Source organism: Neopsephotus bourkii, unplaced genomic scaffold (assembly GCF_033783945.1).
Source record: "Neopsephotus bourkii isolate Nb327-2 ecotype Australia unplaced genomic scaffold, CSIRO-AGI_Nbou_v1 NB_1707, whole genome shotgun sequence".
NCBI lineage: Eukaryota > Metazoa > Chordata > Aves > Psittaciformes > Psittacidae > Neopsephotus > Neopsephotus bourkii.
This window is the reverse complement of record NW_026902181.1, coordinates 6,224,168-6,249,020: the sequence shown is the minus strand read 5'-3', so window position 1 is coordinate 6,249,020 and position 24,853 is coordinate 6,224,168. Positions and strand designations below refer to the sequence as shown.

At 44.2% G+C, this 24,853-nt stretch overlaps 2 protein-coding genes and 1 non-coding gene across 5 annotated transcripts in view; 2 read left to right on the top strand and 1 right to left on the bottom strand.

The window, feature by feature from the left end:
• The window catches only part of LOC133224645 (uncharacterized), a 40,218-nt gene extending 35,442 nt beyond the window's left edge, over positions 1-4,776 (bottom strand). Inside the window, exon 1 of the mRNA XM_061376319.1 lies at positions 3,958-4,776. Coding sequence (XP_061232303.1) covers position 3,958 — 1 coding nt within the window. The 5' untranslated portion in view covers positions 3,959-4,776. The remainder of the gene's footprint in view (positions 1-3,957) is intronic.
• Positions 4,777-15,023: 10,247 nt separating this feature from the next.
• On the top strand, positions 15,024-22,666 carry EIF5 (eukaryotic translation initiation factor 5). 3 transcript variants are annotated; one of them, XM_061376338.1, is made up of 12 exons: positions 15,024-15,134; positions 15,305-15,497; positions 17,533-17,812; positions 18,075-18,156; positions 18,389-18,561; positions 18,841-18,952; positions 19,620-19,759; positions 20,227-20,385; positions 20,589-20,750; positions 21,008-21,172; positions 21,579-21,713; positions 22,267-22,666. In XM_061376338.1, the coding sequence occupies exons 3-12, from the start codon at positions 17,741-17,743 to the stop codon at positions 22,357-22,359; spliced, it is 1,293 nt and encodes a 430-aa protein (XP_061232322.1). In that variant the 5' UTR covers positions 15,024-15,134; positions 15,305-15,497; positions 17,533-17,740; the 3' UTR covers positions 22,360-22,666. The 3 variants fall into 3 exon arrangements, with proteins under 3 accessions (XP_061232322.1, XP_061232321.1, XP_061232323.1); XM_061376337.1 differs by lacking the exon at positions 15,024-15,134 and having other exon boundaries at positions 15,233-15,497; XM_061376339.1 differs by lacking the exons at positions 15,024-15,134; positions 15,305-15,497 and adding an exon at positions 16,807-16,987.
• LOC133224749 (small nucleolar RNA SNORA28) lies at positions 19,298-19,421 on the top strand. Its single transcript, XR_009728946.1, has one exon. It is a non-coding gene; the product is annotated as a small nucleolar RNA SNORA28 (small nucleolar RNA).
• Positions 22,667-24,853: the final 2,187 nt, after the last annotated feature.

Here is a 24,853-nt window from a genome sequence, read left to right as displayed (position 1 = left end):
CGCATGGCCAGTGTGAAGAAGTCTACATCTGTGCTGATAATCCGAGACTGCTTTTATAACCAGACAAAAAAGGCACATAAGCAGTGCCCTTGCTTTCAAGCAGAAACAGACATCGAAAACAGGCTAGTCAAACAGCATACCAGCACTGCCTAATTCTCTCCATCAACAACAGAAGAAATTCCGAATGAGTAGCTCAGATGTCAATGTACGTATTTCAGAGCTGATGAACCACAGGTTGCATTTCCAGAAATTAACCACCACAAAGTGTGTCAGAACCTAGACTCCAGGCGCACAGGTCTTCTGAATTTCCACTCACATGAAACAGTTCACATGTATATGATCTGCACGGTCAGCCGGATGGCTGATGAGTCACTTCAGTGGGCTGCACATCTGACAAGGGCTCTGGTTGCTGGGGCAAGTCACTTCAGCAGGAGGGAAGTCCACATGGAAATCCTTCGTGCCCAGCCCCCAGGACACCATCATTAGTCCAGGGCTTCTGCATGGCTGGGAGACACTGCTGGCTCTTGGCTTCAAAACTGGCAACATCAGATCTTGCTGCTAACAGGGTGAAAGCATGGGAACATGCTGGTCCTGCAATGGGGGAAAGGGAAGGGGTTGAGCTGGCTGGGAGGACCTGGTGCTCACTGACACCCTTTCTGCCTATGCCCTGGAACTGCTATCCCAGGAACTAGGGCCTTTTGGGGGTTCCATTTTCCTCCCTGGCAATCCATGAACACTGGTGGTATTGCATACACTCAAATTCAGAAAATCTGTTTTCATCCATCATTTGTAATTGATCTCAAGCCCTGAAGCTTCCATCCCAGGCAGCCCTTCCTCCCTGAGCTAACTGCTGGTACCACCTAGGTGAATCCTCCCAAAAAGAAACAGGAACTTTGAAAGAAACAACATAGGCAGAGACAGAGACAACAGGACCAGATCCAACTCAGCTTCCAAACTACAAATAACATTTCTTTCTCCAGGAAAGACCGTACTGACACAGAGCATTAGGTACGCACTGTAGATAATGCTACACAAACTATGGCATCCATGCAGGGGAGGAAACTGTAGATCTTCCTGCAAACAGAAACAACACAAACGAATGGGGAATGGGTAGGCCCTCTTCCAGGTGGCACAGCATGGGAACTCAGCTCTGTGTTTCAGGGGCAGTGAGTGAGTATTATATGCAGGGATGCTCAGGGCTATTTTGGAACATGGGATGTATCCTGCAAACTTGCTGGAATGGCCTGAGAGTTAGCCATGCATCACTGTGTCATTATCTAATGCTGCTGGGCCACATGATTCTAACACTGGTTCCAGGAAAACCACCATTTGGGATAAATATCATGAAGACAACTTCTTATAACCCCAACTTTCCATTTTTTCCCATCCCTCATAAGACCCTCACGTGAGTCACTTCTGTTACCTGTCACCTGCAAACATCACATGTGACGTTGCACTGTATTTTCTGTAAATATACTTTTTTTGGATCAATTCATATGAAAATAATATGTACTTTATCAGTCACTGAGACATGTTCTTTATCTTATTTTTAAAACCAGCAAACTAATGCCGCCTTAAAAAAAGAACCAAAGGCAGCAATTATTCACCATGCTCATTAGCAACAAAAACTCATTTCCAGCCATTTCAGTAACCCTCCTGAAATTACACAGTTAGTTGTTGGTGCCAGATTCCCATTTATCTCAAGAGCCTTTTGTAACAACAACAAACAACAGCTTCTTCTTCATTTATCTGGCTTCCCATAAGAGGAAGAACTCATGTTACAAAGGAAGGGCCACATAATCATGCCCTACTAGCTCAAGGGACACGGGACTTTTACAAGTCCCTTAGAAATTTCAGTATACACAACACCTGGGAGAGTTATGAAAGGCCCAAGAAAAGCAGTCTGATCTCAGTAACACAAGACGTACTAATGAGTGCAGGACAATAGACAGGCAAATAAAAACCAGAAGGAGAAGTGTAATGAGAGCCAAGTTATCAGCTGTCCTGTAACAAGAGAGCAGGTGCAAGTCTGCTCTGCTGCCCACATCCCATGTACTGTGTCACTGAAGCTCATGAAGCCACCCCAGAAGCTGAAGCTGTTGCAGAGGTAAGAAATACAACTCCTCTGTTTCTGCTAACCAGACCGCTCTAGTCCTCTCCTCCTCAAACTGAAGTGATGCTCCCCTCACTGCTATGTTTCCTCACAGGCAACATACATGCACCATTCCAGTGAAACCTGCTGAGAGAGATTCAGGGTCACATCAGTCAGGCACACACAAGACAGCCCTGAATTCCCTCTTTCTTTAAACACCCCTTGCTATATTTTTACTTTTTACATGCATGAAATCAAGACTTTGTGTCTTTTTCAGGGAGGGTAATGTTTAATTTACAATGGCCTGCTAGCACCATGAATTTTGCATGACAGAAGCTCCATTCCACAACATCCTTAAACCTCTCCTCACTAGTCAGCAGGGCCCTGATCCATCAGCCAGGAGATGTGGCGTCTCCCCGTGGGAGCCCTGGCATGGGGCTGACTCATGTTGTTCACAAGCATATCAGTTCTCCCTACTGACCACCACTGAAAACACAGTCTGCCCTGAAGCATTATCGCCATAGAGACTGTTCCAGGAGACAGATCCACTGCATCAGCTCCCCCTCCCAACACTTCCCACCAAATCCACACGCCCCCCCCCCCCCCCCACGCAGGCTGTTTGGAGATACACAGATGTGAGCACAGGGTGGGCAGGTCTAGCAGAGCATACTGTCTGCTGCAGGGCCTCTGGAGGTTGCAGATAAGCAAATACAGGCAAGAGTAATGCTAAGGGCACAGATCTATAAGCAAAACAAGCCAGGCAGCAGATCAGACATACCTTTCCACGATTTTGAGTCTAGTGCAGAACTCTGTTGATGTCTGTGGAGCTATACCTGGAATAAGTGTTCAGAAAGGACAGCCTTTACAGTAAAGCAGCCATATACAACTCTCAACTAGCCACAGAAGACTAGCTAGGTTGGGGATTACCCAGACACTTCCTGCCAACAGCAACCACAGCTACATGACCATGCCATTTGCACATGTAACACAGGGCACACCAGCTTGAACCCAAGCAGGTTAAAGCAACCCCTGTTCAGCACAGAAACCGGCAGGCTTGTTACATACCTTTCACACGTAGAAGACCCAAGTATGTTCTTACCCCTTAACTAACATATAGCTTGGACTAGCCAGGATTTGGTTTTATCTCGGTTACCCATCCCAGATTGTCTGTGATGGCTGAAAGCTGACAATATCTAAGTGAACCAGCCAATGCTGAAACAAGAACTTGCTGTGTAGCCTGCAAAAGCTGTCCCAAGTGTCAGGCAGCTGGTGTGCTGACACTGTTGCCTATGTGCTGAGTAACGATATCTCACTGTTTCTTTGTGCTCCCTTACCCATCTCTTTCCATCTGTTGTTTCTTATCTGCCACTTGGATTGTATGACGTTCGTAGCAGGGCATTCTGTTAGCACGCAGCAGATAATCTGTGACAGGGCACCACATAATCAGTCTGATTGACTTGTGCGAGACATCAGTGAATTAGAGTTGATGTTGTACAGGAATGTGTATATGTCATATGAATGGGTTAACCATGGTGTGTCTGGATGGGAAACGTGACTCAGAAGTGTTACTAACAGTAATTTTTCTCATGTCCATAAACATAAGTAGGAAATGGAAGAAATGGAATGGGTAGAAAAAGACAGAAAGGCAAAAAGACAGCAAGCTGGTGGGCAAGCCTCCTCAAATAGAAATGCACTAAATTACAGGTACACAGATCAGATGCTGAGAAGAGCTGAGCATTTGCAACTCCCACACACATTTCCATTTCTTCATTTATAGCTATTAGGTTTGCATGCTTTTCCATTCTGTTTTTGCTTCACCTTTCACATAGATAGACCAAGACTTGGATCTTATCTTCGTGACTTACTGGCATATCACATGCATACACAGCTACACCCACAGGTCGAGGCATCACTTTTGCTGCCTTCTGTACATGATGATAGTGCAACTACGCTGGTCACCAGGACGACAGTCACAGCCTGTCAAACTGATAAGAAATTGGTCAGCTGGGTTCATGCTCTGAGAGAGAGCAAGACCGAGGCGATAAATGTAATACACAGTGGTGAACTGCAAATGGCAGTTGGTTTTCCCCTTAGGGAGCTGGAATGAGAACAAACATAAAAGTAACAAATAAAGAAGAGGGTCTGAAGAGACTTGCTGTTGAACTTTTAAAGCTCCACAGTTAATGGCATATTGAAAACATTCAAATAAAACACAGGGCTGGAGCTCAGCTTATGCAGCTTATCTCAGCCCTCCCATGCAAAAGGTACAGATTTGAACCCATATAGTCCCAAATTTCCAAAAGTGACCAAAGCTACTGTCATGCCAATGGACTCAGAGGTTGTCCCTGCTGGACACCAAAGCAGGGGCAACTGAAAGATATAAACATATTCTAGACATTCTCAGCTGCTAGAACTGATTCTTCCTAGCAGCAGCCAGGACTACCTCATGCCAGCACCCAAGGTGTCTCCTGACTGAATCCTCCCTGCTGCAGGAGGATGAAGCTACCTCTTTCCACAAAACAGCCCCACCAAACAGCACTGAGCCGAACTTAGAACTGGGGCATGCCATTCAAGAAAACTATTTTGCCAAACAGGCATGTGGTAAATACGGAGGTCAAGTTATAAATCCAATCTTTTCAGTGCTGCCAAAGTTCAGGGAAACAAAGAACTGATATCTCTCACGTTGAGTCATATGACTTCAAGGCCCACAGTCCACAGACCATTTTGACCATGCAGAAATAGATATGAAAGACAGTCCGAAAACAAAACCACTTGTAACTGGAAGACAAGTCCATTTTATCGTGTTATCTATAGCCTACGGCAGGGGGGTCTTATAGACTGAATTTAACAAAGTGGCAAAGCCTTGTCAGGACAAGAAAGAATTGTGCATATGCAAGTGAAGTTCAAGCACTCTGATAAGGGCATTCCTTGTAAAAATGTATCCCTGCCTCTTTAAGGGATACTCACAGACACAGCAGGGCTTCTGCCAGAGCAAAGCTTGCATTAGCTATGTTCAAAATGGAAATGGACATCTGGAAATGCAGGTCACACTGGTCAAGCTCTAATCTAAATGGGAACAGGGGAGGAATACAAATGCTGTCCTGCTGTATGACATAGGTAGACAGGCTAGCCAGTGCTGAAGGAGTAGGTGATAGCTAAAGGTATCCTCCCCACCTCTGCTCCCCAGTCCTTCCTAGACACAGAGGAAGAACTTCAGCCTCTTTTTTGCTGTTTCCCAGATATGATTCAGTAGTGAATTCTCTTGTTAGAAAGGTGCTTCAACACTCATCCACTCTTCCCTATCCCCTAGCCTGCACATTAGGGAATAGGGAACTGCATAGCCAGCTGCACAAATACCTCTGCTTGGCTGGGGCTGAGATAGACACAACAGTCTAACACATTCAAGGCCTTTCTGAGCACAACAAAGCAACTCCACAAAACAGAAAAATGTTGTCAAGGCCATATAGGTGGGTTTCTTGCATTTGTTCTGCATCTCAGTCACAACAGGCAGGCGTAATGCAGGGAGACAAAGAGGCCTTTCTCAGTAAGCAGTGTGGCACTGCACTCCTGGGTCACCTCAGGCGACGGTCTGTCTGCCCAGCTCCCTTTCCCCTTTTGAGTGTAGCTACATCCTTTCTGTATCAAGATGTGGATACTTAATGCACACTCACCTTTGCCCTCAGCTACAAGCTGTTTCTGCTTAGCTAATGCTTTTCTTGGCAAGCTCAGCCAGGCAAGCCAGAGTTCAGTTGCACCCTGATCAGCTGAAGCACAGATGACTGACTCTGGGAAATGCTGCAGAGATACGGCCAAAATGAACTGAAGTCACTTAAATGGAGCTGCAAATTGCTCTGTACTGGGACTTGGCCAGCTTGACTGTAGCCCATGACTGGGCATCCTGCCACAGCCAGAGGACAAATAAAATAAATAAATCAGGTGTTTCTTCTAAGCACATATTATCAAGAGGTTTTCAAAGCAGGATTTATAAATGCAATCCTGTCTGTCCTCAGTGACTTAGCATGGACTGTGTACAATGACAGACCCTCTAAAAAGCTTTAAACACAGTTAGTGTAAGTAGGTAAGAGCAAGAGTTAAGACATATGGGGCTCTTCACAGCTCTGGCACAGCTCTCCCATGCAAGTGATGCATGCCAAGCTTTCAAAAGTGGTCAGAGAAAATGGCTAAAGCTTAGCTGGTCCTGAGTAAAGGCTTAAGAATTTGACTTCATTTTATCTAATAATTTTATTTATTCATTGGGAAGCAGCCATTAGTCAGTGCTCCATCAAAACAACTGCCATGGGAAACCTATGACTAATAACTCCCCTTTGATTCACTCATTCTCATTAGCAGGTTTTTGGAAGAATATGTTCGGAAGAATATGTTGCACAGCCTCTTGTGCAATAGCCCTGTGCAGAGTCCACAGATGTAGGGAGACAAACCTCTCTGATACTGACCAGTCTTTCAGAGATCTCTCAGCAGAAATAGGTAGGTTGGAATCACTATGGCAAACACAGCACTGTTTGCAGACCTGGAGCACAGTAAGTAAAGAGGCAAAATCAGCCAAATCTGCCACAACCCAAGGTAAGCTATAGAGCTGCCCCTTTAAGACCTTTGCTAGGGAAAGAGGAGACATTACTGAGTGGTTTACTCCATAGCAGGGGGTTTGTGCTCTCAAGCAACCCAGCTAGCAGGCTGTGACTTGGCAGCCCACCACTGCTTTGCCTGCTTCCCTGCTGCTCCAGGGATTGAGTAAGCTGCAAGAGATCTGCCTGCACACGTCACAGCATATGCCTCCCTGAGCACCAGAATTAGCACGCTGCTGGACAAGGTGCAGGGGCCAAGTCATTCACCCTGCTGCCCACTCAAACGCTTTGCAGGGTGCAGAACACACTGGACTCAGGACTCACTGCAGAGGAAGCAATAGGATGACCTCATGTCTGCGAGGGGGGACATTTCAGGCTTTACCTGTATGACTCAGATGTTCACCACAAGTCTCTGTGAGAACAGCAGTGGCACTGAGATTCCCAGTTCATTACCTGTAAAATGAAAAGAAGACTTACCAAAAGTGTACTAGTAAACACCTTCCAGAGCATGCAGACTCACACAGAGACTCACCCTCGCACCAGATAAACTATCAAAACCCCTTGTTGCAGCACTCCTTGTCTTAATGCACCAGCAAAAAAACCAAAATGAAGTAAGGAAAATGAGTGCCTTCTTTAGCCACAGTAGCTGCTACTAACTAAAAGTACCGGATATCTACAAACTAAAGCCAACCATTTATAAGCATACATCTTTGAAGACAAAAGTATTATATCTATGTGCCATAATCAGGGATAAATGCACAAAGCTACTATCAGGAAAGACATCCCAGAAGCGAAATCTCCAAGTTAAACTGGCACATTATCCACAGGTGTAAAATGGTGAATTTCCATGGACTTTAATGAGCTCCCAAGCATTTGCTTACAACTTTCAAGATCCCACCTGCATGCACATGTTCTCCCTAACTTGATCTAGAACAGAGAATTCCTCCATCACCTAGACATCTATTAATCTGTCCCCTGTGCAAACAACCAGAAATAAGAGGACCTGTATATTTATTACACACTTCTGAATAAGTCATGCCCAATATCTAGGACAAACAATACATTAAACCCTAAAGAAACCTTTGAAAGTTTTTTTTTCCTTCTGAAGACAACAATTGAAGTGTAACATGATAGAAAGAGAACAGTAAATCATTCATGAGAATGATTAAAAACAAACTGTCGGTGAGCTACAGCAAAGCAAAACTGAAAACAGCCAGTCTCAGTCTTCTCAACTATCTTGTCTTTCAGAGGGTCGTATGGTTGTGAGCAGCTTTAAGAGGCCCTACTTTGTGTACTTCAGTGCAGACAAGATATACCACATACAAAATCCATGGAGAACTGCCCAACCATGAGTTACAGCTTATTCAGATGCCCCATGACTACATCAGGCACTGAAGCAAAAATGCTACTGTGCTTAAAAGTATTTGTGCAAATAAGGCTTAACAAAAAGGCGTGTTAAGGACATGAGTGAAGTCAGTATAGATTCCCAAGCACTGAATAATGCTTTATACCAGTCATCTCACTTACATGCACACAATGACTTTAGAATCCTAAAATCAAGTTCTGAAAGAGTCACACTGTCAAAATGTTTACAGCTACCACCTAATGTAATCCAGTGGTTGGTACCATAGTTTCCTAGATGAGTGTGGTAGCCACAAATCATGTTATGAGCATTTGTTTTAGATCCCTTCAACTCTGTGAAAATGCCTGTTTCAAGAAAGCTTGTTTCCCAAAACTATCTCAAGCGAAGGGCACAAAACCAATCAATGGGGACAAGATTTGTTTCTTAGAGTCTTAACATCCTTGCGCTTCAAGGCAAAACTCAGCCCTCATTATGCATTTGAGCATTCATTGACCCAACTGTGTATCTTAAGGCCTTTCAAACAATGATTTTAAACACAGTTCAAGGTGGTAATATTCTTGTAAGAAATTTCTGCTTTCAGTGTGTCTCCTGGGTTGATCTCAAAAAGAAAAAAGTCTACATTATAAGAGCATGATAAACTACAGTCAACACCATGTTTGACTTGGATTCACATTCAGGGGTATTTTTAGCCTTGTTTCTTAAACAAGCAAGATTTATGCAATCATGTTGTATGTATCCATGTGCATGTATGCACTCGCCTGTCTCTTCAGCCCCAGCTACCTGCTCCTGAACTCCATGGATAATTCCAAATACACTGATAGTCAGGTACATGAGGCATGGGTAGATGGGTAGAGTGAGACATTATTAGTGCTCTGAGTCAGGTTTCATCAGCCATGACAGAATCCCCAAAACCAGGTTTAACTGATTATACCACTCTTGGAAACCATGCGTGTTATCAGCTATTTTAATATTGCTACTGGTCTATGTAACATCCTAAGCATACTTAACACTTTGCATGTGCAAACCACAGAACAAATTTCTCTCTCTCTTTTCTTATTTTAAGTATCAATTTGTTCTTTCTTTCTTTTTTTTTTTTTTTTTCTGCTTGGACAGTAATTTGCTTTAGTAACATAAATATTCGAGCTGCAAACTACCAGAGCAATCAAATACTTTGGCACTGCATTGCAGTCATATATTACTTGCTTCATCACAAAAGGTAATCCCTGTATTTTTATTAAGAGGCCTGTACCAGCTGCCTTCAAGCTTAAGGCAGAACATACAAAACAAGCAGCAAATTATGAATTAAAACATACAAATTCACATTACCCACTCCAAAACCTGAAATGCCCTGAAAAATACCTTTAGTGTTTCAAGAGAGGCAACTCTGTAAGGGGTATAAAATCAGACTTTGGAAACAAAACTTTTCCTGCTATATGTGTAGCTGTTTCCAAATGTGTGGTTCTGCCCTCCAGGCCAAGCAGCACCTTCAAAGGTTTAGTTCTGGAGAATATAAAGATTTTCCTTTGCCTTCAAAACAGACCCTTCCTTTGCTTTCAGCACAAGCATCGGGATACCTTCTCCTCTACTATATCTGCCAGCAGAAGAACAAATATAATCCTTAGCTGTGTCTCAGTACTGCGCACAAACCCCAGCTCTCCCAGCAATGCCCTCATATTACTCTAAAGCAAAGAAACTCCTCCATGCTAAAATGAACAGAATAGAGGAGCAAAATGTGCTGCAACAATTAGTGCAGACACCTAGAAACTAGCTGCAGCGACATGTTTCTGCCCACAGGAGAAGGACTTTGAGAGCACTTAGGATTTTCAAGGTCTCCCTAGCCTTGAAGGAGGTTCTGGACACAGGCTCACAAAACCAGGAGCTACCAGACCTACTTAGGAAGAGTAGAAAGCCAATAGATAACTAAACACTCATTTCTACTTTTTTTACTACTTAGAGTTAAGATCTGCTGGGAAATAAACAGTGATAATCAGAACCCTGGTTGCCAGACCAGAAGAGGCCAAAGAAAATGGATGAAAGAGAACATATGTACATGTGGAGGTGTTGGAAAAGCACACGATAGCTGCAGAGGGCCTGAGCAATTTTTTTAATGAAACAGAAATGAAAGCTTAAGTCACCAAAATGATACTGAAGAGAGATTTAACTCAAGGCACAAGCAGACAGATTTTGATGTCTGAAGCCTGGCCATAACAAGTAGCAGTATGAATTGTAAATGCAGTGGTTGCTAATGGGCATAATGAACAGGCAGGCAGCTTTGGCAGCACATTCTCAGCTGGAAGCTATATGCTCCAGGGACTCCTTATCTTCTACATGCACTTCTCTCAGCAGCCATACAAATGTAGCAGGCAGATTTCCCAGCCGCAAGCATGCAACTGCTGGATAATGCTAGTGGTTGCCAGTTAGGCCCAGAGCCAAAGCTGCTACCTGGACAAACTGAGGAAACCTGGTTTCTCCAATTTCTACCACTGACACTTCCACATACTGCTGAGCTATATGCAGAAAAGACAGCTCTCCAAGCTGGGGGCATCCCTCTTTCACAGGAGGTATGAAATTTGGTCCGAACTGTGATAGGCTGAATTCACCTCCTGATTGAACTTCTACCCCATCTGTGCTCTTCATTTGTTTCTGTGAGTTTGCTTTTATTTAATCACAGACAGCCTGGTTTTATTTGCTCAAAATGATGCTTTATTTTGTCTTTTCATCCATATAACTACTGCCTGTAAAATTCCCAGCAGACTCCTCCCACAGTCAAAGAACCAGCCAAGCACAATGCCAAAGGTAAAGGTACACTATTGAAAAATCACCAGCACAGAAAAGGACACAGCAAATTGACATATTCATGTGAAAAAATAAACAGCATGATGAAAACCCACAGTATCCTAGCAGATACAGTGAGACTGCTCAAATGGCCATTGAGTACATGCAGCCCAATAGCCCAAACACCATCTTTTCTAATGCATTGCTGAAGATATGCACTGCTTAAAACTCAGCGATGCACACAACCTTTAGCCCTTCTCTCAGCCTGTGTGGTCAGGCATTACTCAGCTGTTCAGGAAGCTTGCTAGTCCTTCCAGATATACCAGTTGGTCTAAGAAAAGATGCATTACTACTATTATTTGGAAAGGGTATTCCTGCAAAGATGCATCCAGAAGAAGCTCTCACATTAAGTAGCATGGAGCGCTAGGCCCAGTATGCCCTCTTAGCACTGCTCCCCTACCCAGCCAGCCTCTACTCATCTCCCACAATGCATTCTAATAGGGAACCCTGGGATACATAAAAAGCATATTTTCCCCTTAGCATTTACAGGAACCAAGTGCTAGCTTAGATTCTGCAGAGAAAGATGGTTACTTCTCCTTGCTGATACATCTCCCTTACATAGGTAGACACACAATGGAGGGAAAGAGGGAGAGCAGAAGCGAGCCTCACCATGTAACAACAAATTTGGGGCAGGACCTGCCTCGTGCTGCCAGTTGAATACTGAGCCCTTTCAGGGCACTCACACCCAAAGAGTAGCTGGGAGATTTTAGCATTTCTGCACAGTAATAGAAGCCACAAAAATAACTACCATAAATAATGGCTATATGTGTATCTAACATCATGCACTTGCTCTCCTTTTTTTCCCGCATTTACTAATTCCTGAAGTACTAATAACAGCACACAAGAACAATAATGTTATAGAACATGGAAAGGAAGGCATTTCACCAGGTGAGCCTCCCCAAATGAACACTGGCAGACAGCAGTGAATGTCGAGCTCCTGAACATCAAACCCAGAATTAACCTTTGCTCTTGCTACTGATTGGTGTCTAGTGTCAATCCCAACGGATTTTGGACTCATGCTTCCCAAAGGTTGCATATTCAAACTTGGCATGTAAATAATTAAACTTTCTTTATACACTGCAAGATAGGAAGAGGAAAAGCTATTGCTATTCGGGGTTCAGTGTAACTGTACATGATCTTGGCCCTCCTTCCATCTCCTTAAATTACTGAAATTACAGCCAAAGCATGAAGATGGCACAGTGAGGAATCACTAACCCAGCTTCTAAAGGACCCTGCCCACATCGGACGAAACAACAGCTCTGAAACAGCCACTGTACAGCTTATATCAGGAAAAAAACATTCTTCAAGGGCAAGGTTACCAAGTGGGCATTGAAATAGGGTCATGTTTCTAGCCAACCACATCACTAATAGACAACAAACTTGCTGAACAATAAACCACAGACAGGACACGAAGTTGTCTATCAGAGAATATAAACACGCATCATTACAATGCCCATTTTTGAAGATCTACATCTTGAATACATACATTAAGATTTACAATAAAATTTTTATTCTTTTGCATTATCAAAGAGATTGACTCTTCGTTATTTTTAATAAACACTGAGCAAGGCAACACAGAACAAACTTGAATTGTTCAAGGCTGAACCAATGATAATAAATCATTCCTGTGATAACAAAACATGCCCTAAGGTCCACTGCAGAAAACTTCCTCAGACATGAACCCACTTCCAAAATGTGACTTACTAATGCCATTTAAAATGTCTTAACTACAAAAGTATATAAAAAACCTGTTTAGCTTCTACCAATAAATGCAAAGCACACACAGTCTGCATTTTGAAGGTCATACAAACAATGTGAATGATGAACTTCACGATTTGTGAAACCATGACATTTTAAAGTGGGAGGAGAGGAAGCATTTTTCTGCCTTGTCCAAGCCACGAAATACTAAAATGAGCAAACTATAAAAATGAAGAATTAGTAAAACTATATGGGATCCAACATTTAATATTAATTAAATGTTCTGGTGAGAAAAAAATCAACAAGTAGGCACCAAGAAGACAATAATCCACAATTTTAGTTTGTTTTGCATAAACCAGAATATCATATGACTCCATCTGCTTTTTTTGCAGAAGGAACACTACCTTAAAAGCTTGATGTTGATTTATATACTACATAAACTACATATGCTATATAGTTACTCATTATGTCAAACAGCAGCAAATCCAGGGTCTCATTTCCCTTTGCTGCTCAATAAAGCCGCGTTGGCAGCAGTACACTCTAACACTTTTAATTTATTAGCCTCATAGGTGCTGTAGCATGGAACTAAAGCCACAGACAAGAGGCATTTAGCAAGTCATACACACTGTGTATTTTCACAGCAAAGGAGTTTCTGCTGTGCTTTTCTTGCCTCCCATATTTTTATGGTATTTTTCCCCTCATGGTAACTGCCAAAGCCTCACATATTTTGGAAAAGGGTCTTTATTTTGCCCTAACCCTTTCACATGTTTTACAAAGTGTTGCTGTGTGAAACATTTAACATATACTGAAGAATTTTTAGCTTTTTCAAATGCAGACAGTGGAGTCCAAGACAAGAGTCACATGACGTTTCAGAGGATGATGCCCTGACTGCAAAGATTTGCTATTCCATAGGCTGGAAAGAGACCTATAACTGGCACAGCAGTCACCACACAGGAGGGCCTTGTTAGCGTCAAGAAGTGCACATTTACCTCTGGTCGCTCCCACTGAGGGAACACGATTTTTATTGTGTGTCACTGGAAGTGTTCATGATAGCCCAGTTTTTATGATTTCTAAGAAAACCTCACTTATCAAGCACCTTCATATTTGAATGCAGTAATTTTGCATATCACACCAGAAATGTTCAAGATGTACTTGAAGGTTCAACAGGAGGGGTGATTCATTTGACCACATCATGTTATCAAAGTCAGTCAGGAAACCTATGTTTCAAAACTAACTTCAGGCAGGAAGAGATTTAGAATATATGACATTATTTCATTTCACTAGTTTTATCTTCCTTCCCTCTTTTCCTCCATACACCCACACAGCCATCAAGCTTTTCATTATTCAGTAAGACACAGGAATTGAGAAGTTCCTGCTGGGGTGTGCTTACAGAGGTAAGACAGCTGGCTCATCACTCAATTGATAAAATAAAAAGTTCTTTGCCACTTTAACATTATTCACACTCTAAAACGTCCAACCTATGTAACTCCTGTGATACTGGAAGAGTTAAGATGGAATACATTGGGAAAGAATAGAGCAAACAGAATGACCAAAATTTTCTGCTTTTAAAGTGAATGTAAATCCAAATACGTATTTCATCCACTGTCCCAATTTAGCGAAGAAGGGTTTCACATTAAGAATATAGTTTATACACATGGTGATTGCATCACCCTTCACTAGGTAGCCCGAGCACCCGGAGCTACTCAAAGCTGAGTCTTTATGACACTGAAGTTCAATTAATAGGCTCTTTCCTGCACCCTGAAATTAGGCTGTACAGGAAGAACGCAACTTATTCACCAACATTAATTGCTTTAAGTTATTTGCAATGCAGTTGTTCAGATGTCCAGCATTCAGCTATCGCTGGTCAATTCCGAGGTGAAACCCACCCAAGCTTTCTTCCCTACAGCACTGGAGGCTCTGCCGCCAGTGCACGCGCGGCTTCCTACGCCTCGCTTCAGTCCCGGCCGGCCGCGGCCTGGCTGCCCTCAACTGCAGCGCGGAACAGGCTCCCCCGGCCTGCTCCGCGCTGCTTGCGTGCGGACAGCGAGAGCGGGACTCGGGCCCGACACCACAGGCTTCCGCGGGCCCGGTCCACACGGGAGGGACCCTCGAGACCGCGGGGCGTTCTGCTCGCCTCCTCAGGAGAGAGGGCCGCCCTGCCACAAGGGCAAAGCGGCGCTGCCCGCAAGCGAGGTCTCTCCACCCGCCCATCCTACAGAACGAAGGAAGACAGGTGAAGCCCAATACCCCCCACCCCGAACCCGATCGCACTGACTCAGCCCCCACCTCCCCTCGCCCCGCGCTCTCTCGCGAGATTCTGCCGATGTAGACGCGATGTCCTTTGGGGCACTGCTGGGAGGGCAGAAGAGGAGGGAGGCGAAGGCAGGGTCTTCCTGATTGATAGCGGTCACCACCAATGGGCGGGGGGCACGGCGAGGCCTCAGCCAATAGTTTCTTCCCAAGGCAAGAAGTAAGCCAATGGTGGGGCCGAGGGGCGGGGCGCGCCGCTGGCTGATTGATCCCAGCTTTGGCGTTGTTCAGTCAGAGCGAGAACATTCTAGAGGTGAGTATGGGGCAGCCATTGCCGGGGTTCAGCCATCAACCGCCCGCCTCTGCCTGAGCTGCGCGCCGGCCGCAGCCTTTCCCTTCCCCCTTCCCTCTTATCCCCCCTCCTCCTCCCTCTCCTCACAGGTGTCGCCATTAATGATGCCCCTGATTGTGTCTTGCCTGCAGATTGCCTGGCACTGCTGTCCCTGCTGATACCGCCCGCCTCAGGACGACGGGACCCGGAGGCTGCGGCGTCCGCCTCCGCCTCCCTCTCCGTCTGCATATAAGTGCCCCTACGGCCTTGTTCTCCTTGTACACTCGGCTTCGTCGCAGCCCGGGGCGAGCAGCGTTGGGTTTATGTCTTTATTGGACGAAAACGGTGAGTGTTGGCGCTGCGCTTGGGTGGAGTAGGGCAGCTAGGGTTGTGAAGAGAGCTTCGTACTGGTAAGGGGGGGTGCGGGTGGGTGTCTCAGGCTAGGCTGGGGCATCGGGTTGTTGGTTAAATGGTGGCTGGTGGAGGAGGCTGCGTGTAACGAATGGTCTGGGACCTTGTTAGCAAGAGAAGCGAGGGGGTGATGAAGCAAGAAATCTGAAATCCCCAAAGCTTCACTTGCAGCCGTTGGCCAGGCTTTTATTTTGGGGGTTTTTAATTTTTTTATTTATCTTATCCTGCCACCCACCTCACTCCCCCCCCACTTCCCTCAGCGCCATGCGATGAGACAAGATGGCGGCGGCCGGGCCGCGCCTCCCCGAACTGTGGGCGGGCGGGGGGGGGGGTTGTGGCGCAGTTACATAGGCTGCGTGGAGGAAGGAGGGGTGCTGCGCCTCCGAGGGCTAGCCCCGGGGATTGGGGGGGCAGCCGCGGAGCGTCCACCTCTTCCACCGAAGAGCGCATGCGTGGCTGGGGGTAACTTCCACCAGCTCTTCCAAGGCTGACTCAGTGCTTAATTGCTGCATTTATGACTCATCACAGGGCAGAGTGGGGCGGGGAAACGGTACTTTGAAGCAAGGAGTCTATCTGCTTTCCCGCTTTTTCCTCTATGTATAGCATATGGGGGGGTGGTGCTTGGGATGAGGTGGCCTAGAGACCAGGAGAGGGAGCTTTAGTCGACAGCAGACAAAAGCTGTAATCTGGAAGGAGGAGAAACAGCATGTTCTTTCTGAAAGCTTATGCTCAGTCCCCGAGATACCTGCTTCCTCCATGCTTATGCAAGCACGTGGTCTGGTTATATGGTGGCTCTTAGACATTTTGGGGAAGGAAATCTCGTGCTTGAAAGGAAGCTTGCAGTGTATTTTTTGCTGAGGAAGGGCAAAAATGCGTCTGGGTTAATGTGGAACATGGGGCACGTACAAATCTCTTTGCTTCTTGCGTAAAGAAGCTGTAAATCTTACCAGAGGCACTTGGATCACGTGGTGACAATAGATGCTCTCTTACGTGTAAATACCAAGGAGGCTATTTTAATGTGTCAGCACTTTTGTCTTTAATGATAACAACACGATGATGTGTCAGAATAGCCATGCTGGGGTCAGGGTTGCATGTGTAGTCAACCAGTTGTGGCTTAAGTGCTCTTGGATCTGATTATAGCGACACATGTTAATACGTGAATACTGCTTAAAGTAACTTTAATAATAGGATTCATCTTCCTTCCCCTTCTTCTCCTTTCCCCTAAGAAAAAAACAACAACTGGAAAAGCTCCTGCACTGCTCTGTACCTCTGCATTGCTAGGCTTTCTACAGTGAAGCAACTTATGTCAGACTTTATCAGGCTTATTATTAAGTCAAAATTCAGCAGAAGCTGCTAGGAGAATCCATAAGTGAGAGGGAGAATTACCTAATTTTCAACTCTTTGCACTCCAAAAAACAAAAGTGGTAAGCCATGTAGAAACTGTTGGGCTGCAGACTGCTGCTGCCTTGTCTTACTGGTATTACTCAACATTCTGACAGACTTTGGTTTATGTGGTAGATTCATGCTGTTAATGTGGAATTTGAAACAGTTTTCTGAATATTTTGCATGTTTTTCTTCTGCCTTGCAGTCTGAAACGTATCACATGATCTTTTTGATGCAAGAACTGTTGGTCTCCGTAATAAACCAAGCAGTGCTTTTCTCTTGCGTATTGATTGCATCATGCCTTCAGGATTTAGCTGTACAGAAAATAGTCTTTAGCCGTTCAGTGCTTTTTGAGTAGTAAGAAAGAAGAAAGTGGAAAGCTGTGTTATAGTTGAGGACAAGTTCTTAGCAGTACAATTCAAGGCTGTTGTTTTCAGTTCCACAAATTGAAGACAGCCGTACCATAAATGTACTTTTTATCTGGTTTTCATCCTAGATACAGTCCCTCATGTAGCTCTGTAGCAATATCAAATTGGTGCATATTAAGGAAAACTTAATTTCTTTTCTGTTTGTTAACGCTTTGCAGAGCTGTTGCGCAGCCACTGGTACCTGTATTGGGGAAACATAGCATACAAGCAAGAACCTTACAGCCTCAGTGGCGAAAATTTTTTCATGTCAGAGACCGAGAACTCTTGCAGTCGTTTATGTCATCCCGTCTTCTCCAGACAGAAGATACCAAAAAACTGCAATCAAAGATCTCTTCATCTTATTGATAAAGCTACTAATAAGGCAAAATGTCTGTCAACGTCAACCGCAGTGTTTCAGATCAGTTCTATCGCTACAAAATGCCCCGTCTGATTGCCAAGGTAACTTACTGTTAGTGGTAAGTAGGTAGTGTTTCACACTTTTCTCCCTTGATAGAGGAGAAAGGGGTAATGATGATGTTCAGGGCAAGGAGGGTGCTTGGTCCTTTCTGTCCAGACTAAGCACAGATTACCTCTGCTGAGAAGATGCACTTCAAAGCAGAACTTTGATGTAGTGAATTGAGGCATACATGTTGGGCTTGCCTGTTGCAGTTGTTTCATGTTAAAACACCTTTATTTTTTGTTTTCCCCCCCCCCCTTATAGGTGGAGGGCAAAGGAAATGGAATAAAGACTGTTATAGTCAACATGGTTGACGTTGCAAAGGCGCTTAATCGGCCTCCAACGTGTAAGTAGTCTGGAGTGACAGCATATTTGCTCATTTTTCATGTTTGAAGTGGTAGTGCTAAGTAGCTATTAAAGCATTAATACCATTTTTCCACAACTCTTTAAGAAATAACTGTGATCATCTCAGGATGAAATAATGAGCAGAAGAAAACCAGTATTTACTTGATGTTTAAAAGCACAGGGAGGACGTGAAGTTAGAAAGGCTTTGGTGGTTAACTATATTTTCTTTACAGATCCTACCAAATTTTTTGGTTGTGAGCTGGGAGCACAGACCCAGTTTGATGTTAAGAATGACCGTTACATTGTCAATGGATCTCATGAGGCGAATAAGCTGCAAGACATGTTGGATGGATTCATTAAAAAATTTGTTCTCTGTCCTGAGTGTGAGAATCCTGAAACTGATCTGGTAAGTGCACTCTGTATTAGGGGTAGCACTGTGGAAATGCTCCGTTAGATGGTTATAGAAGTGGTGTGAAGTTCATAGCTGACTTGAGTATCTGTGCCTCCTTTGCAAAAGTCTTACATTTGTAGCAGTTAAACTTCACAGCTAAATGGCTATTTCAGATGCTTTGTGTCACTTCCAACAGAGCACGTTTAAAATCTCTGGTGCTAAAATTGGATTTAGGCTTTAATTTGTAATTGTTCTGTAAGTGGTATGTTAACAGGAAGATGTTCTTTTTTACAGCATGTCAATCCTAAGAAACAAACTATAGGTAACTCTTGCAAAGCCTGTGGCTATCGAGGCATGCTTGACACAAACCATAAACTCTGCACGTTCATTCTCAAAAACCCACCTGGTAAGTGTATATCCTTATTTGTTGGGGGTAAAGGGAGCCTCTTCAGTGTGAGTGCTGCTAATGAAGAAGACAAACAAATTGGTTATGTATAGTTCAAATCTAAAAAGACTCTGGTATGCTCATAAGAGTATGTTTGGGTCAGGATGAAGTATCTATGCTCATAGTTTCAGCGTGAGCAGTCTTTTCCTTTGTCATCCTGTAGCTTTCGCAAGTAGGAATATTTGTGAAAAGTTGGGTTTGCCTATGCAGAACAGAACTGAGGAGGAGATATTGCTGTTTTGCCTTAACATCAGAGTAAAGTAGAAAGTAAAAGTGAAGGGTAGCTTCTATGTTCTTGAACTGTGCAAGCAACACTCTGTAGTAAGCATCTAGTTGCCTGCTGCAATTTAAGCTTGCTAGAATAGAGAAGTCTAACCTATTCCAGGGGTCTCTGCTTTGTGAGGTCACCTGTTATACAGACTTGTACAACTTCATGTCTTAATGATAACCAAGACTCGCTGGAACTGGGTTTCCCAGCAGATGCACAGCTGCCCTGAGTGTATGTGGGGATGAGTACTATATGTAACTTGCTGCTAAACTTCCTTGGGGATTTGGCAGAGGTGAAGTAGTGCAGGGACTTCTTTGCTTTCTCTGATTCGTAGAATAAAACATAAAAATTGACTTGCAGAAAGTGGCGACACTGGTACAGGAAAGAAAGAAAAGGAGAAGAAGAACAGGAAAGGCAAGGATAAAGAAAATGGTTCTGTGTCCAGCAATGAGACACTTCCACCCCCACCACCAGAGGAGATAACTCCTCCACAGGTTGTGGTAAGTAGAAGGAAAATCAGGGAGACAAAGGTGTGTGGGGTTTTGCTCTGATACAGAACTTCTGGTGCAATGCTGACTAGCAGGGAGCAGCAGTCATCTAGAAGTTCTTAATGTATCCAGAACTTCACTTCTGGAACAGAAGTATCTTTGTGTTTTCCTCTTTAGAAGCTTTATCAGCTTTTCAGGAACAACCTTTGTGTTGCTTGTCAAGTGAAAGCTTTTAACAGTCAGGCTCCTTGAACCAGGAGTATGTCATGAGTGTGCTAGATAATGGTAAAACTGCTTGAGGTAACCCAGCAAATGGCTATGAACTCACAGGTAGCTCCCATTTGCAAATTGTAGTGTAGCCTTTTCTTTAGGGGAAAATTAAGTACTTGTTTGAAAATGCTCCTAAGCTATTCCTAAGCTTGCAATAACATTATATGAATATCTTGGTTTAAGTTTTAAATTTTTTATTATTATTTTAGGAGGAGGAGGAGGATGATGACTGGGGTGAAGATACAACAGAAGAAGCCCAGAGGCGTAGAATGGATGAAATTAGTGACCATGCAAAGAACCTCACACTTAGTGAAGACCTGGAAAGAACAATAGAGGAAAGAGTCAACATACTGTTCGATTTTGTGAAGGTGAATATTCTCACGTGGTTTACTTTGTGTAGCCACACAGCTGTAGTTGTGTAAGATATTAGTAAGGAGACTACAAACAACCTGCATAAGTTTCTACCAAAGTACTTGCTCCACCACTGATGAAGGAAGAAGCAGTGCAATGAAATATTGATGCAGAGCATTCAGAGCTGCCTCAGTAGATTTAAAGTGTTCCTGTCTTGCAGAAAAAGAAGGAAGAAGGTGTCATTGATACTTCCGATAAAGACATTGTAGCAGAAGCAGAGAGACTGGATGTGAAAGCCATGGGCCCGCTGGTTCTCACTGAAGTCCTTTTCGACGAAAAGATTCGGGAACAGATAAGGAAATACAGGCGTCACTTCCTTCGTGTAAGCACTCCTTCCTTTTGCACCCAAGTTAACTGTTGGGTCAAGGTTTTGGTAGCAGCAGCTTGACTCGAGTCTGGATTGCTTGGTGTACTGTAGGGACAAAGATTTTTAAAGCACCGCTTAAGCTGGTGAGAACTGCTGCGAGGGATAGCAAGACCTGCAAATCTTGTTCTCTCATTGAGACAAGTGCAGAAGCCAGAGCCCTGATGGAGAGGAGGGGGGAAACTAATATTAATTCATTTTTATTGCAATTCTAGTTCTGCCACAACAACAAGAAAGCTCAGAGGTACCTTCTCCATGGCTTTGAGTGTGTGGTAGCCATGCATCAGTCTCAGCTTCTTTCTAAAATACCGCATATTCTGAAGGAAATGTATGATGCAGATCTTCTGGAAGAAGAAGTTATCCTTGGCTGGGCAGAAAAGGTAAGAGCTAGTATCGTGGATGCTATACCAGTTAAATACATGACTGGCATAATGTGTCGGGTTTCTCCTTTATGTGTAATAGCTTGTGCAGATGTCTTCAAACAACTAATCTGACATAAGTTGATGTCTGGGAGAAACCTTTTTAAAACTGGCTGCTAAGGCAGTGGGATGGGGTTAGAACTCCATGCTCTTGCTGTATATGGGTATGATCTGATGTAAGCAAGAGCATAACTTAGAACCTCATCCCACTGCCTTGAGCAGCCAGTTTTAAAAAGGTTTCTCCCAGACATCAAGTTACATCAGATTACTTGTTTGAAGACATCTGCACAAGCTATATTACACATAAAGGAGAAACCAGACACAATATGCTTCAGTCTTCAAGCAAAGTCTGTCCTCTCTCTTTCAGGCCTCAAAGAAATACGTTGCAAAGGAGCTTGCCAAAGAAATCCGTGTCAAAGCAGAACCATTTATTAAATGGCTAAAGGAAGCTGAAGAAGAATCTTCTGGTAATGAAGAAGAGGATGAAGATGAAAACATAGAGGTAGGAAAGGTTCACTTACTGAAAACTGCTCCAAGCTTGCTCTTTTTGTCTTGTACTTGGCTTGGTGTGCTGTTCAGTGGCTTACTTCATGAATCACTGCATGTTGAACTGAAAGAACATCTTGTTCCTAATGCTGTGTCAGTGTTAGAACAGTTGATCAAGAGCAAGAGACTGTCTTCCTCATAGCTTAGGCCTTGGTAACAGCTTTTAGCTGTGTTCCAGCTAATTGTGGCTGGACTTCTTTTTGTATGTAGAATTTTTGTTTTCTCTCAGTAGTACTGAATTCTTTTTCCTGGACATGAGATTCTGCTTCCTACAGCTACACATGAATGCCTCTGCCTTCTAAAGGCAGACTGGTTGTTTCAGCATGCTTGAATTTGGGTTTTCTAAGCAGCATTCATTCTTGTGCTGGACAGTGCTGTGCAGCTCAGAATGCATTAAGCAGCTTGTGGCAATAAACAGGATGGTGGTTGTGTGGGTGGGTGTTACAGCTCCTGATGTTACAATTAGTGCTTATGTCAGTAGGTGCTGTAAAAGTGTCTTGTCTCCACAGGTGGTGTACTCTACAACTGCCAGTGTACCTAAAGTTGAAACTGTGAAGCCTGCAAATAATAAAGATGATGATATTGATATTGATGCCATTTGAAGTGATGCGGTATAGCTTCCAGCATAGTAATGCAAACGTCTCTGCGTTTTTTGCCAGGAGTGTGACTTGTATGTGCACAAGCTGAAATGGCTTAACATCCTGCTACTCTTTGTACTCTAAAATGTATCTTTTTACTGTGACTGGTCATGTGTAACTAAGCCTAATACCGAGGAGTCAGCACGTCAGTGGACTGATCTAGTTTGCAACTGGCATGTTCTATTTTGTTTTTCTAACTTGTGTTGGACACATACTTGGAGCACATTTATACCGTTGTGGAAATAAAGGATTTGGTTTTGGTCAATCTTCATTTGTGACTCTGACCACTTTTATTTCTCTTCCAAGTAAGTATTTGCACAACTTGGTGAAATGTGCAAAGTTTGAGGTGGGGGGAAATAACAGATGTCAAGACAATCTCTTGAATGAGACAAAAAAATAAAAATAGCCTTAGCTTAAGGCTGTTGCTAATGTTGATGTTTGAACCTGGGCAAGCAGCAGGTGTTGAGTAATGTAGAGAGTACAAGTGCAAGCTCCTTAGAGCAGAAGCCAACTCTGGATTCTTATCTATGCAGGCTTTTCTTAACAAGGGTTTCCACAGGTTTTTTCTGCATAAGCTGTTGGTTTGGTTTTTTTTTCTGAGGTTTTCAACAGTTCCTGTGGCAGCCCGATTTGGGGTGAGCAAGGCATAATCTGGTGCTTTGAGCCTAGGAGTCCCTGAAGCTGACCTGCCTAGCTCTGGAAGTGAGTCTTATAAGTGCCGGTATGAGGTACCAGAGTCCTTTAGAAAGCACACAAAGCAACCTAGCCTGCCTACGCGGGCAAACTGGCGTGACGTGGTGAGCAAGAGGGGTTGGTTCAGGAGTGTGGGTCAGTATGTGGGTTTGGGGAGAGTGTTTGCCCTTCACACCCTTATGTTCTGAAAAAAAAAAAAGGTGGTAAGGGTGACACTGAAGTTTTTTTATGTGAGGTTTGGTATTAGAAATTCTGAGAGATGGAGGCTTCAGTCCAGAGGGAGCTGGTTTTTCTAGCTCGACTGACATACAGTTGGATGAACACGATTGTGTTTGCTAGTTACAGTAGTGATGAGTACAGCAAGGTGTAGGTCTAGGAACATCCAGTTCCTAGTATCAGGCCTTGGTGTGAAATTGTCCCTTGGTACTAGTAGATGTGGCAAACAGCATTAGATGGGGTGAAGCCATGAAGCATTTGAAACTGCTCCTTTAATTGGTGCTCACTGCAGAAGTACAGAACAATGATTTTTTTAAACTTGAATACAGACTGCTGACTTCTGAAAGACTCAGTGGTGTACAGTGTGGCTTTTACAGATAATGCTCCTGACTGAATCCATAAATCCATGGGCCCCCATGGGATGCACCCATGGGTGCTGAGGGAACTGGTGGAGATCATTGCTAGACCACTCTCCATCATCTTTACCAAGTCTTGGGAAGCGGGAGAGGTGCCTGAGGACTGGAGGAAATCAAATGTCACTCCAGTCTTCAAAAAGGGAAAGAAGGAGGCCCCGGGTAACTGTAGACCAGACAGCCTCACCTCCATCCCTGGGAAAGTGATGGTACAGCTTATCCTTGGTGCCATCTTAAGGCACATCAAGGATAAGAGGGTTATGAGGAGCAGTCAACATGGCTTCACCAATCTCATAGCCTTTTATGAGGAAATAACACGGTGGATGGATGATGGCAGAGCGGTGGATGTGGTCTACCTTGGCTTCAGCAAAGCGTTTGACACAGTCTCCCACAGCATCCTCACAGCTAAATTGGGGAAGTGTGGTCTGGATGATCGGGTAGTGAGGTGGACTGTGAACTGGCTGAAGGAGAGAAGCCAGAGAGTTGTAGTCTGTGGGGCGGAGTCCAGTTGGAGGCCTGTATCTAGTGGAGTGCCTCAAGGGTCAGTACTGGGACCAGTATTATTTAATATATTCATCAGTGATTTAGATGAGGGAATTGAGTGTACTATCAGCAAGTTTGCTGATGACACTAAGCTGGGAGGAGTGGCCGACACGCCAGAAGGCTGTGCTGCCATCCAGAGAGACCTGGACAGGCTGGAGAGTTGGGCAGGGAATAACTTGATGAAATATAACAAGGGAAAGCATAGAGTCCTGCATCTGGGCAGGAACAACCCCAGGTTTCAGTATAGGTTGGGGAGCAACCTGTTAAGAGAGCAGTGTAGGGGAAAGGGACCTGGGGGTCCTAGTGGATGACAGGATGACCATGAGCCGACACTGTGCCCTTGTGGCCAAGAAGGCCAATGGCATCCTGGGGTGTATTAGAAGCGGGGTGGTTAGTAGGTCGAGAGAGGGCCTCCTTCCCCTCTATTCAGCCCTGGTGAGACCTCATCTGGAATATTGTGTCCAGTTCTGGGCCCCTCGGTTCAAGAAGGACAGGGACCTGCTGGAGAGAGCCCAGCACAGGGCAGCTAAGATGATTAAGGGAGTGGGGCATCTCCCTTATGAGGAAGGACTGAGGGAGCTGGGTCTCTATAG